Genomic DNA, 14118 nt, shown 5'->3' with positions numbered 1-14118 from the left:
GAGGTACAGTAGTTAAAAGGTTTTGTATAGATTGAAGTGGAACGTAAGGGTAGAACATAGAACTTAAACTCTAGAATTACTTTAATGTGGCAATTTCCCTCATCAAATGTCACCATAATTAAAAGGTGATTAAACTTCCCCTTGTTTCTGATATACTTATAGTCAACTAACATCAAACATTATGGACCCTGACAATTCTTGTTTGATTATTTCAACTGAAACTCCAATAATTACCCCTCTTCCATATTCTATCTTCCTTCACCAAGCTTCACCTCTGTGCGCTCTTTTGCATGTTTTTTGTTTTATTATATGTTCTTTTAATTTAATTTAAACTTGTTATTAAATGTAAAATTTATTATTTTTACTTAAAATGTTTTAGGTGCTTTTCCACAGTTTTTCTAATCTAGGGGCAATTATTTTAGGAAGCAATTTAAAAAAAAGAAATGGGATGATAAGAGCTACTGTACATTCAAAAATATGACTGTTTCATAGTTCAGGGTAACAGGTACTGTACATTAAGCTAGCAAAGGAGGTGGCATCTTATAAAATTTCTTAAAGAACTCTTTGGAAACCCATCTGTTCCTGTGACTTTTTCCATTTTACATAAGATAAAATGGATTACATGGACCTTACAGTGGCTGTAAGTTCTCTGTGGCTTTTCTGTAACTTCTGATGAACTTGCTGCTTGGGTGTATGATCATGTCTATTAAATTTTTTGGATCATCTTTGCTGCTGCTTGGTGCTTTATTTCCATGGACAGATGTTCCACAATTTTTGCTGCTTGTGGCTTGTCATCCCGGCAGCAAAATCCATCATAGTGGTTCCCATAGACGTTGGAAGAAGAAAAGGAAAAGAGCTGGAATCTAGATGAAGCTAAGGCATCTTTGGAAGTGATGTGTCATAAGAAAATGGTGGCAATCATTCCAAGTGAATCTTTCCTTTGCCTCTCCTGTCCTGTTGCTCTGTGAATTGTCCTCCCTTTGCCCACGTCTTGTTTTCCCTGATATGCTTGTGGAGATCATCAACAGTGGCGAACGTAGTTTACTTATGCGACAAAGTGAAAACGTGACCCCATCAACCACTTCTCTGTGGTTTTCCTGGTATGACTGAATGGTGCTGGTATGTTTGCTCAATAAGTAACAAAACCTTTTTCTTGTTTAATTGGCACTTCACCTCGAATGAAGCATAAACTCACCTTCCTACTACAATGGATAACATCACTTAGATACCAAAAATAGACTTACTAAAAACCTTACCGTAGAATCTCTGAAACTACTAAAACTGTCCCCTGCTTATTTTAGGACTCTTACATTCTATATCACTTTAACACCTGTAGCACTTTTGTCCTCACTCTCAAAAGCCATATAAAGATCAGATTTGTATCAGAGGGATGTAGTAATGTTTTATCTGTCTCCTCACTGATGGAACTCTTCTGGACAAGAATAAAATTACCAATGGAAAAGCAAAGTCTGATGCTTGCATCACATATACAGTCCTTTATATATCCGATATTAAATGTTAATAAATTAATAACTATAAATGATTAGCAGTTTGAATATAAAGAATGAATCTTGTGAAAGTGTAGGAGTGTAGCTACTATTATAATGCTCCTTTATAAAGCCTGTGAGATTTCACTTTTCTAAAAAACACATTTTTCTCTTTTTGAGAATGCTTATGACTCAAATTATCATTAGGGATAAAGATCTAGATCTGAATTTCTGTGAAGCTGCTTTGGGACAATTTATATTGTTAAAGGCACTATACAAATGATAATAATAATCAATATGTATTTATTTTTAAAATCTTTTCCTACCTGTTATAATGGAATTAAAAATGTGTAAAGAAAAATGTAAGTAAAAATGTAAAATGTAAATGAATAAAATAAAGAAAATGAATAAAATTTAAAAAGACTGCATTTTAGCTACACATATTAGTTTATATTGATGTACTCATTCTTGTCAGGGATCAGCCCGGACTTTCGGCCATGTGTGTTTGTTACTGTTCCTCGTCACATGTCTGCCCCGCCTTCGTCTGCTCCTCCCTGTCTCCACACCTGTTCCTCATTGTGTGATCATTGTCTTAGGTATAAATGTGAGCCACGTTGCCAATGGCAGCGCAGATTCATTAGTTAGTTAAGTTACCCTAGTCATTGTTAAGTGTCGTTGTTTATATTATTTTAGTCTTCGTCATGTTATTGTATTTGTTTTTATCATTTAAAAACATTCCGTTGAAGCTATCCTGTGTACGGGTCTGTCTCCTTCCTTCCCTGGTTGTGACAGAAGGAATCCGCCTACAACTCGGACCCAGCAGGATAGCTTCCAGCTCGGACCGGCTTTTTTTTTCGTCGTTATCCCCCCGTATTCGAATCGTCATCTTCCTCCAGACTGTTCCATCAGTCTATCTAGATCCATTTTAACCGTCGTCTCTCCCTGGACTGTTCCGTCAGTCTGCCTGGATCTATTTTAATCATCGTCTCCCCTGGACTGTTCCGTAAGTCCTCATGAACTATTTTTTTTCTTTTTTTTTTCAGTGCCCTGTGGCATCGCCCCGAACCTTTTTTCTGGTGAGGGACGTCGCTCCATTTCCAGTTCCGCCGAGGAGGACGTCGCCTCACTTCATCCGCAGGGGGTGTTGCAGGCCCGTGGCAGAAGACCCCCCCCACTTTCCTGAGGTCGTCGAGGCGAGAGTTTGGCCGCTGTGCGTTGGGGGACGCTGCTCAGCACGTTAGCTCAACTGTGGACATCGCTCGGCCCTTCAGCTCGGCGGTGGACGTCGCTCGGCCCTTCAGCTCGGCGGTGGACGTCACTCGGCCAACCAGCTCGGCTGTGGACTTCGCTCTGCCCTTCAGCTCAGTTGCGGACGTCGCCTCGGCCCTAAGCTCGGCTGTGGACATCGTTCGGCCCCCTCTGGCTGCGCCGCCGTGTGCCCTGCTCCCCTCGCCTACTTCGCCGTGGTCCTTGCTCCCCTCACCTGACTTCACCATGGACCTTGCTCCCCTCACCTGCCTTCGCCATGGTCCTTGCTCCCCTCATCTGCCTTCGCCGTGGTCCTTGCTCCCCCCATCTACCTCGCCGTGCCCCCCCCCCCCCCGAACCTTGCCGGGATTTGGCGCTTCGGGAACCGTGCCACAAGGGGGGTACTGTCAGGGATCAGCCCAGACTTTCAGCCATGTGTGTTTGTTATTGTTCCTCGTCACGTTTCTGCCCCGCCTTCGTCTGCTCCTCCCTGTCTCCACACCTGTTCCTCATTGTGTGATCATTGCCTTGAGTATAAATGTGATTTATTGGTTTGTTAAGTTACCCAAGTCATTGTCGTCATTTATATTATTTTAGTCTTCGTCATTTTATTGTATTTGTCTTTATCATTTTTTAAACCCCATTCCTTTGAAGCTATCCTGTGTACGGGTCTGTCTCCTTCCTTCCCTGGTTATGACAATTCTTATGACATTACTCATTCATAGGGATTAAAAGTTTTGGAATTTAAGGTTAATAATAAATACAGCCCTGTGCAATGTACAAAAAATTAAAATTAAAAATAAAAACAAGGAAATGTATACTTTTTTATAGTTACACCTAGAGCATGTTGTATGTGAATCGGCCAAGCTATGAAGATTGTAAAGGACCTCAGCCATCCGTACATATGGACTGTTTCTTTGTTGCGTTCAGGGAAATGCTTCCACTCCTTGAAAGCAAACACAGAGGGAATGAGGAGAAGCTTCTTCCCGCAGGCCATTCGGAGTTTAAACTAGGAAACACCCAGGATCTAGTACTGGACCTCTCCCTCCATCTTGACACTATGACACTTTAACTCTGGACTGTCACTTTAACTCTGGACTTGCACAGCACATTGCCACTTTATACCACACCATATTGTACATGGTTACTATATATGGTCATATATATATATTCATGTATTTTATATAGTTTATACTTTTTATTTATACTCCTTTTGGTTTTATTTTTATCCTTAATTCCCTTTCTTTTTATGCTTGAATACCGGACAGAAGTAAAAGGCATTTCACACATTTCACTGCATGTCGTACTCTGTATGTATGTGTGTGTGACAAATAAAATTAGATTTGGTTTGATTTGATGTTTAAGTTTGAGATGTCTGTCATATTTGTTCCTAATTTAGTGATTGACAGGTGCTTGAAAGGTCCCACCCACTTGTAATCCAACATAAAGGCAACTGTGCATCCATGTCAAATAGTGCATTGTCCAATAAACTCAGAAAAAAGATTTGTTTGTTTGTTTGTTTTCATAAACCTTCTATGCACTGCCAAGGAAGTAGTGCTTCTATGTGGTTATCAAAATGATGCATTAGTAATTGTTCCATTGCTCATGAATCTATCTTCCCATTCAAACATATGTGTATGAACATGTAACAAGCACCAAGAGAAACACTGGTTTCAGTAAGTCTGTTCACAGAATACATTTGGTGTTAAATGAATGAAGAGTGTGAAATTCCAGCTAAAATATTGAATAAACATTTCAATATGTTTATAGTAGTATGAGCATACATTATGATTTATATAAGGGCTTTGTGTGTGTGTGTGTGGGGGGGGGGGCATGTGGGGTGTGTGTTTGCGTGTGTGTGTGCGTGTGCGTGTGCTCCTTCCGTCAAAATCTAGAATATGTTCGTTGGATTGTTTGCATGTGTGGTAAAAAAATCAATCCCAAACAGCTTGAGTTATGTCCATAGGAGTCCAACAAAGGCATACGTGCAGGCTTGCCAAAATCTCCATATGTGTGCCATGAACAGTTGCACCATTTTTTTCAGTATGTTGGAATGAAATGAAATAAAATATAAATATTCTTTAAGGAGGATGCTTTAAATGACTTTTTAATGTTTTACATACACATGTCTCTGAAAGCAGGTCATTGCAGAGTAAAATAAACGATCATGGAAATTGGTGGATGCATACAAAGTGTTTTCAACACTTGTTCAGATCAGAAAAGAAGTAAAATAATTTTTGTAAAATAACAAATTAAAATAGCTAGATAATAATTTCCTAAAATCCTTATAATTTTGGTAAGTTTGGTAAATTTGATTGATAAATTATATACAAAGCTAGTTAAATATGGTAAATTAAGCTTGTTTCATTAACTAACTAGTGACGTTTTATACATTTTCATGATAAATAATCTAGTGATTTTATTGCTTATTGCACATTATGTGTCTGTTTACATTCACTTATTCATTCCACCAGTGAAAGTGACCAAAATAGAAGGAAATAGAGATTTAGGCAAATGAACAGAGTGACTTAATCACAGATAAGTAAGGAGATGATAAGGTCCCAATACTTTAAATATCACATGATGATGCCAAGACTGATATGGAGGATACTGATAAACAAAGCAATAAATCTAATTAGGCAACAGTTTTATTGTCTATAATTGGATTTTGGTTTTTAGAGATAGGTCAGGCATCTTTAAGTGGAATTTGGATAGAATGAAATTGCAGTGTTTGCATTTTCACTTTTGGTGGTAAATATATATTAAAAACGTAATTTCTGATTGAAATGTATGCACAAGTTAAACATAGTTCAGTTCAGGAATACATGTACCTGAAGTGATATTTAGAACAATACTAGGTTACTATTACTAAAATGATACTTAAATACTTACACAAAATCTCAACGTGGAATGAACAACATTATTAATTTCATTTAGATAATTTGCATACATATATTGCTTTTACCTATTGACAGTAAAATATTTTAGCTTTGAGATACTAAATAAAAATAAACTGGTAAAACAGTAGTCAGCATTTCTAACACTTACTGTAACACAACATATTATTCTCCCTGACCTTTATCATAATAGTGAAGTGCACTCTTTTCTCTCTGCTTGTTCTGTAGGTGGAATCTTTTTAAAAAGAACTGGCCAATATTACTAAACTACACTCAGGGTTAGCTAAAGTCATATAGTCAATGGTAAATTATTATAACCTTTAGATAATTTTAGCTGCCTTGGTTCATGCATAGAACTAATCTCTGAGGGTCTGTTACATTTTACATCAAAAAAAACAAAACATGGTTTTACTACATAACTGTCAAGAGCTCCAGGTGCATGATGGAAAGTGTATCTGCTTTCATGAGGCATGACTGTCATGTGTAAAATTGTCAACCACAACCTTGCAATTATTATGAAGTAACCCAAATAAAACACTGGAAAATACTGGGACAGATATCAAAGCTATAGGCTGACAGTGGGTACTGGGAATGGGCAGGTTTAAAAATTGTAGTGTAGCCAGATTCACTAATGTAGAAGTCATATGAAATTCTATAACAACAATTTTACTTAAAAACAGGGTAGTTAAAACATTTAGTGATTTAAATTCCCTATTTCTTATTTATATTTAATGATCTTGTTTACGTAACCTCTGCTAAAAATCATCAGATTAATTTTGCTTACAATTCATCTGATAAATTATTATTATATTTTTAGACTAGTCTTGCTTGTTTGGACATAATTACATAATTTACACCCCCCCCCCCCCCCGGTTACTTTAAATGAGTTCTCTTCTGGTTTCATATGTGTACTAATTTTACAGAGGGAAGACAAGAAAGCCTGAGAAAGTGGAATATTTCCAGCCCCCCATTAAATTGCCCCGCTCCAGTTTAAGGTAGGCCTTGTCACCTCTTTCCATTATCACCAATCCAGCATTAGTGGCTGCCTCTCTGGTTACATCCTGGTCACCAGCAAAGGCAGAAATCATTGGCCATCCATTTAGCATTAAGCTAACCTACAACAGATAAACAGTAGAAATTTTTTACAATATTTAATGATAACTTGATTAAAATAAATAATCTTTTTCCATGATGAAGCATTAATTATATTGTAAGATATACCTGTATGGTTTGCCTGTTGTAAGCTTTCACTACGTGGAAGTTAAAGCTGTACACCCCTCTCCTTGGAGCCAAGAAGACACTACTCTCCTGGTCAAAATGCCCACCAACATTCACCAAAATCTGTAAAGAAGACTAGGCAGTAATACAGATATAGTAAAAAAAAAAAAAAGACCAGATAGCTTTATAGTTGCTGATTATTTCTGTTTACCTGATCAAAGTAGATAATCATAGTACGATTGCTCATATCTGTAGGTTCATGGTTAGTTTGGCGAGTGGCAGAGAAGGCCACTCGGCCAGTGCCTGAGCGTACTGACATCCCCAGTGCATTATTAGCTGGTTCTGAAGATGGTGTTGAGTCACAGACCACTAAACATTTACCTTCCAGTACAATCGGCTCAGTGTCATTCTGACTTGTAACCAACGAGGGATACCACAGCAGAAGTAACCCCATAAGTGTGGGGAGTCCAGTGGATAGACAACCTAACACTATATTCATACTCATAAATGGTGTTGATATCTGCTAATCCACCTAATACACTGATAATGCACAAGGTATTTTTTTTTGTAATAAAAAAAGCCTAAAAGGCCTCTCTTTTCCTGTTTTCTTACTCTCTAAAACTTGAAACTACTGTGATTTTCTTTATGGTTTGCTTTAGAATCTGTGGGAAAAGCATATGTAAGTTTTTTAATAGAAAATAAAAATTGAGAGCCACCATCAAATCATCTGTGAGAAGAGAAAGAGAAAAAAGAAGACTGAGATTAGAAAGAGGTCTTGATCTGCAGAAAAGCCTTGTCAACCAACAGGTAATCATCTAATGTTGAGCAGAAGAATAAAAATTGTTCATCATCAGGTAACATATTGGATTACTTTCAACATAGGGAAACAGAATCCAAGAGGGAGTATGTGCCAGGAGGAGAAAAAGGAACAACTCCACTGAGTGACCATCTGTCTTTCACACGCTTCCTCTCCCTCCTGATGTTCCATAACATGCACCCACCGACATAGAGCATCCATAGCTATTTATATTTTTTTTAGTATATTATATGAATGGCATCTCTACCATTTCTAGGCACACTGATTAGATGCATTTTAACATTCATTAAATTAAATCAAATTTCAATAATCAAGTAATACTATTTCAATATGTTTTAACTGATTACCTGATTATTTCTACTTAACTAACTCAAAGTTTCAACAAAGTAAGAAAAATATTTAAAACACTAAAATAAATGATTAAAAAACATATGCTTTAACACATTTCTTTGTTTTTATTAATTGTTTCTCTACATTTATACAGTCTGAAGAGAACCCCCACCTTTAAATTAAACTTCCAAATTACATTTTATTCCCTATATCACTATCAAACAACAATGGCTGTCCACTAAGCATAATATCATATCTCTATAATTAATGAAATATAGGATGTTTCAGAGTTATTGCTTAGTAATTGAGAGAATATGTCACCTGTCTTGTGTAGCCATTTCTCCTTTGCAGTGCAGGATAAGGCAAGAAGAGACTGGAAGTGCTGTGAAGCATATGACTCCTGCTTTATTCATCCCATCTACCCAGGACCCTCCCTTTAGCACAACCCACGCACTGCAAATCTCTCTGTTTTTTTTTCTTTTATTCCTTTCTCTTTTATATATCAGCAGCAAAATGTGCAAAAATATGTTCAAATATAAAAAAAAATTATTCCCTTTAATGCAACAACTTTATATCAGTCTAACATAATATAACATATATTATCAACTATCATCATGTAAACATTAAAACTGCATGATACTCCACACTAATATTTTATAAAATATTTGTACTGTAATAGAATTATAATAATGCTGTACTGATCCATATTAAATCATTGAAATATCTGACATAAATGACATGCTGTGGACAGTCAGGATCTTGGGACAAAACACGGAAGAGTTCATCTCTGTTTCACCAATTATGTGTTTGCAATGCCATGCACTGAATCAGGCACTGCTGGTAGGTGGTGTTACCCCAAGTCCACCACGGCTTGATAAGTACTCCCTTGTATACTCACTCATACATGTACAATCTTGCATGATTGAACAGGCTTGATGCGCATCTGGGATTTTGATCCGTGTTCTTGCTTCTATAAAGGATGGATGTAAAACCACTGATGTACTGACAACTAGACATGGAACAGGTTGGCCAAGGAAAACAGGTCATATCACAAAAAAACACACATCGGAGAAACACAGTAGATTTAATGTCATGTCTGGGGCTTGCACAGCTGCTTCTACAACAGGCTCTTTTTGTAGTTTTAGAAAATTTTATGTTCAATGTCCAGCTGTAACAGTGGCACTGGGGCCACAGAAACTCCCAAATGTGCCTCTATTATAGCTGGTTCATGAGCTGTAATAATATTGCCTTCACATCCTACTCAGAGGTGAATGCATATAGATTTCAAGGTCATAATTATGCATTTCTGCAACCTCAACAAAAAGTTTATTTTGCCAGGATAAAAGAAAATAGAAAACCAAACAGTTAACATTCACAATTACTACCTCAATTTTACTCTTCATGTAGATGTCACACCAAGTTGGAAAATAGGCTATATCTTCTTAGGTTATAATTGTGATGGAATTAATGTGTACATTGTGATGATGTTTGGGTGTATTTACCTTGTAGTTATGATTTTTAACACAGGACCTGAAGATGTTCACACAGTGGTTTATTGGATTTAGTAAATAATTTGGTATTACTTCACCTATGTGACTTTAATATAGTATAGTATATTAGCATAGTGTAGTATATTTAGTGGTGTAATTATTTAGCCAAAACAATGCCCTTCTTGGCAGGTGTGTGAGGATTTAGTAATGGTTCATACCCTTGCAGGTGGATATTAGCCTCCTTAAATCAGTGGAAAACTAAAGAAGTGAATTCTTTTGTTTACCCGATCGACTACAACTGGCCATGGAAAACTGAGTACATTTGTGTTTTGGCTTAAGTGTTTCTTTACTCTGGATACCACAAATATGTGTTATTTAAGAGATTAGATAAATTATACAACACGGCCCATGATACACGTTCATTATCGCTTTATAAAGCTATATGTATTGTAACATGTAATACTGTATATCGTATACATTTCACCGCCGACGACAAACCGACTGCTTTTACTGCTTTGTCAACCAAACTATGGTTTGGGGCAGAATTCGTTAACCCGTCCCACCCAGTAATTTCGCGCACCGTATTGATGGACATTTGTTTGCACCAATGAGATACGAGTATTCTGCCGGTCTGTCACAATATCACCCAATCAACACGAGAGAATGAGAAACGGGTAAGTGCTTTTCCGACGTTGGTGTTGGCAAGGTAGTTCCTGCTCAACGCTAGCTGTTTCCAGTAATCGTGTTGTGAGAGGGAGAAAGCCATGTGTGTCGATGCAAAGGTAAATTACCATAGCGAGATTGTAATAGAGAGCATTTTTACCATTGAATAGTACTGTTGTAGTATCTTTTTTAATAAACCAAAAATATCTGGCCGATCGAAGCAGCTATGCGGCCTTGTTCATGTTCGGTCTCCTGTTATGTTTTTGTAGCACGTTGTCTTGGTCCGGTTTGTTGATGAGACAAATTGAAAGAGTCCGAATGAAAGAGCGGTGAAAGTAAACGATAAAAAGTTAAATTTGACATAAATAATCAACAAAAACACAAGCGAGCTCTAGCTTTTATTTTGCACATACACAATGATTGAGCACTGAATAGAGACAGAAAGATTGAACAGGATTTTGTATAGTCGGTGTTTAATTGTAGCTTGGTGTCCTGCTAGTCATCATCTGGAACTTGAGTTCATTACAGATAACAACATGATCAAAAATTATACAAGACTTACTACCGTTATTCAGATTAACGCTGCACTGATGTTTTTAATTTGTTACTGAATGTTGAATCTAAAAGTGGTCTGTGATGATCGATAGTATGCACCGAGGTAAGGCAGAGGACTTTGTGTGACGTTTTATACTTATACACGGTTTAAACGACCTGTATGTTATTAACAGGGTTCCCCTTTCGTGTCCCACTTCTCACCAGGATGTCATTAATCTTTGTTAGTCCATCAAAGGATCATTTTTCTTTAAGGCCGGTATAGTATTTGCTGACAGAAGAGACAAGAGAGTAATTAGGGTTAGTGACCAGCACCGTCTTTATCCCTCTGAAGATTCTTCTGACGTTCACCCCAGTTTATCAGACTGATAGGTAAATGACTGCAGGGGCTGTTTCACCACTGGAACTAAATTGTAAGTAAATTCTAACCCATACTGGGTGATATTGTTCATATTTACTAAGCATTTATAAAATGTATTGTCAATAGTTGTGAGCCTATAAATTCATTTATGTTCTTGACTTAATATATAATATTGACTTAGTTATTATAGTCTACTGTTTTGCTCTGACAGGATATTTTTCTTTACATTCCCCTTTTAACAAACTGATAAGATGGCAGATCCCATTATGGACCTCTTTGATGACTCACCTCTGTTTAACCTGGATTCCCTACCAGATGATACCTTTTCTCAGGGTTCCTCAGACCCAGTTGAGGAGGCTCTGAAGTTGGCCCTTGGCCATGTGGACCCCCCAATAGATTCAGATACAGTCCCAGATTCTAGTATCTCTGTCCTTAGTGACGGTGCCCAGGCACAGCTTTCTACCACAGCAACCATCTCTCGCCAGGTTCCACTCTCCTCGGTTGCTACAGCTCCAGTTCCCATTCAGACAATACCTCAGACTTCTGTTTCCATGACCAGTAGTAGCAGTGGTCCAACTGCTGTTCTTCTGAGTTCACCATTGGCTGTCTCAGGGTCTCAAGTTGCCACCCAACAGCTGCAACACCAAAACCTTCTTACACAACAGGCAGCAGGACAGGCAGCACCGAAAATAGTGATTCTGAAGAGCCCTCATGGTCAGGCCCAAGTTCTACAGAGTATTGCAGGAACTGCAGGCACAGCTGGAAAGCTTACCATTGCAAGAGTCGTGACAGGAGCACCTGTAAGGCCTGGAATGTCCATTGTCTCTGGAGGGACAGTATTAAATGCTGCACAGTCTGCACAGGGACAGGTAAAGGTGGGGACAGGTGTCCAGAGGTTAGTACAGACAACTAATGGACCCGTGAAGCAGGTGCTACTGACCTCCTTGCCCCAGGCACATGTTCAGTTACCCACACAGACGCAGATTGCGCCAGCACACACAGAGATGCCAAAGTTGCAGCTTCAGACTCAAGTACAGTCAGCACAGGTCCAAGAGCAAGTTGCTGCTACAACTGGAAATACAGTGGCAGCGCAAGGTATCAGCCTGTCAACAGTAGCACAACAGGTAAGAATGGTTTTTCTCCAATCAACCGTATTTCTATCAATCTATAGTGCCTTTTGTGTTAGTGTGGTGTGGTGAAAATTCATCTTAAGCAGAGATGAAACCTATGATCTATGCCAAGAAATAGCAGAAGGTTTAAGAGCGCTGATACCTAATTTATGAAAAAGAAATTGAACTATAGTGATGCATTACCAAACTATTGTTTGTTTTTGTCTATTATGATTTGATCAACATGTCTAATGTGTATTGGGTCTGCAACTAATAAGGCATCATTAAATAACAGGTCACTAACTGCAGTACAACATTACTGACATTTATCAGGTAATTAGTTTCAGCATGAGAATATTATCAATTTAGCCAAATGAGAGAAACAATCCAGTCTAATCCTTTTTTATTTTCACTGGTTCTGAACACGTTATTTTATTGCAATGGTGTGTCTTAAGTGTTTTAAGCCCAGATGCTAATTTCATTTTGCCTGCCCTGTGTGCAAGACTTTTTGGTATATGCTAGGTTTCAACAGCTGGATTTAGTGAATTATTTGTTTTTGATGTGAACTGAAATCAAGATGCCAACACGATATTTTAAAAACATGTATTAAGTATGCAAAAATTTTTTTTTTACATTTTAGTATTTCTCAAGGCTTCAGGTAAACACGTTAACTACTTCAAGTAGTTTCAATACTCATTGTCTAATATTGCTTAATGAACTTGATTTCTGCTTAATGTTGATGCTTGATTTCTGCTTAACTATGAAGTTGACCAAATGACCAAATATTTTTGTCCAAGGTAAATTTCCCCTTAAGGCAAATTTAGATTAATGTAGTGTAGGAAGAAAACAGTATAATATAGGAAAACTAGCTACTTCTCAGTTGCTGTGGCATTTCATCTCACAAATGACATGGTTCTCATTTACTACTTACATGGCTGGCTGTTTATGATTCTACACTCCTTTGACATGAGATTTGGGGGTCGTCATCAGTGAACATTTGACTTTGGCAGGAAGGAATTACTGTTAAGTCTGTAATAAACTCAGAAATTACACTGGCCTATTAGTTCCTCTGGGGCTCTTGGTTTTTCTTAAGGTTTCTTCCTCATATCATCTGAGTTTTTCCTTTGCCAAGGTTGAGTTCGAGTTCCACCAAGCGGCCACTGTTGGGCCCCTGAGCAAGGCTCTTAACCCTCAATTGCTCAGTTGTATAAACATAATGTAAGTCGCTATGGATAAGGGCTTCTGCCAAATAAAACCACCTAATATTGTGTAGTGCCAACTTGTGCTGTCAGAACACCTTTGTGTTCTTACAGCAGCATGAGAATGTGGATTCTGAAAGAGCTCTGAAGGTGTGCTGTGGTACCTGGTACCAAGGTGTGCCAGGGTGCATGATCTTACTGAAAGGGGCCACTGCCATTATGCAATACCTTTTGATATGAAGGGGTGTACTTGGTTTAGGTAGGTGGATCATATCAATTTAAAATCCATATGATAGCCAGGACCCAAGGTTCCCCAGCAGAAATGTGCTCAGTTCATCACACTGCCTCTGTTGGCCTGCACAAGCACCTGACAACATGTAAAAACATGGTTCATTAGATTATGCCCCGTTCTTCCATTGTTCCATGGTCCAGGTCTGAATCTGAGATTCACTGTGTTGATACGTCTATCATGGGCAAAATTTTCTGTTTCTGGTAGCAGCTTGGCACAGTGGCTCTTCTGTGGGATTGGACCAGACAGACTAACCTTTTCTCCCTACTTAAGCTTAAGTTTCCCCAACACTTATGGTAGGTCCTAAAAGGTAATACCACTGCATACAGGAAACACCCCAGAAGACCTACTGCAATACTTCAAAATCTCCTAGCAATTCTTACCAGAAGATTTAAGGTTATTGTAAAACACAAATGAGTGAAAGTCTATAATGGGATATTCAAAAACGTGTGAAAAAA

General features: G+C 38.0%; 2 protein-coding genes across 8 annotated transcripts in view; one reads left to right on the top strand and one right to left on the bottom strand.

Annotated features, from left to right (window-relative positions):
* Window positions 1–5041: 5041 nt before the first annotated feature.
* Window positions 5042–8434, bottom strand: cbln12 (cerebellin 12). Of its 2 annotated transcripts, none has more exons than XM_027179698.2 (4): window positions 8319–8434; window positions 7062–7577; window positions 6854–6985; window positions 5042–6747 (listed from the first exon to the last, which is right to left on the bottom strand). In XM_027179698.2, exons 2-4 carry the CDS (start codon window positions 7353–7355, stop codon window positions 6550–6552), a joined length of 624 nt encoding a protein of 207 aa, XP_027035499.1. In that variant the 5' UTR covers window positions 7356–7577; window positions 8319–8434; the 3' UTR covers window positions 5042–6549. The 2 variants fall into 2 exon arrangements, with proteins under 2 accessions (XP_027035499.1, XP_027035500.1); XM_027179699.2 differs by having other exon boundaries at window positions 6854–6973.
* Window positions 8435–10131: 1697 nt separating this feature from the next.
* The window catches only part of chd8 (chromodomain helicase DNA binding protein 8), a 52649-nt gene continuing 48662 nt past the window's right edge, over window positions 10132–14118 (top strand). Inside the window, exons 1-3 of one of the 6 annotated variants that reach the window (XM_027179693.2) lie at window positions 10132–10269; window positions 10910–11115; window positions 11315–12187. In XM_027179693.2, coding sequence (XP_027035494.1) covers window positions 11315–12187 — 873 coding nt within the window. In that variant the 5' untranslated portion in view covers window positions 10132–10269; window positions 10910–11115. Of the gene's footprint in view, window positions 10270–10878; window positions 11116–11274; window positions 12188–14118 lie in introns of all 6 variants that reach the window. The other 5 variants (XM_047821798.1, XM_027179692.2, XM_027179694.2 and 2 more) reach the window with 5 other exon arrangements.

This window comes from Tachysurus fulvidraco, chromosome 1 (genome assembly GCF_022655615.1).
Source record: "Tachysurus fulvidraco isolate hzauxx_2018 chromosome 1, HZAU_PFXX_2.0, whole genome shotgun sequence".
In the NCBI taxonomy this organism is placed as follows: domain Eukaryota; kingdom Metazoa; phylum Chordata; class Actinopteri; order Siluriformes; family Bagridae; genus Tachysurus; species Tachysurus fulvidraco.
Note: the sequence above shows the minus strand (reverse complement) of the source record. Positions and strands in the feature narration are given on the sequence as shown.

What these genes read in the sequence shown, in the direction of transcription:
- cbln12 (XM_027179698.2), bottom strand. Translation starts at nt 7,355, where the DNA reads ATGAGTATGAATATAGTGTTAGGTTGTCTATCCACTGGACTCCCCACA. An exon ending in TGATTATCTACTTTGATCAG is followed by an intron (nt 6,986 to 7,061) that starts GTAAACAGAAAT and finishes ATTACTGCCTAG; the next exon opens with TCTTCTTTACAGATTTTGGT. An exon ending in ACAACAGGCAAACCATACAG is followed by an intron (nt 6,748 to 6,853) that starts GTATATCTTACA and finishes TATCTGTTGTAG; the next exon opens with GTTAGCTTAATGCTAAATGG.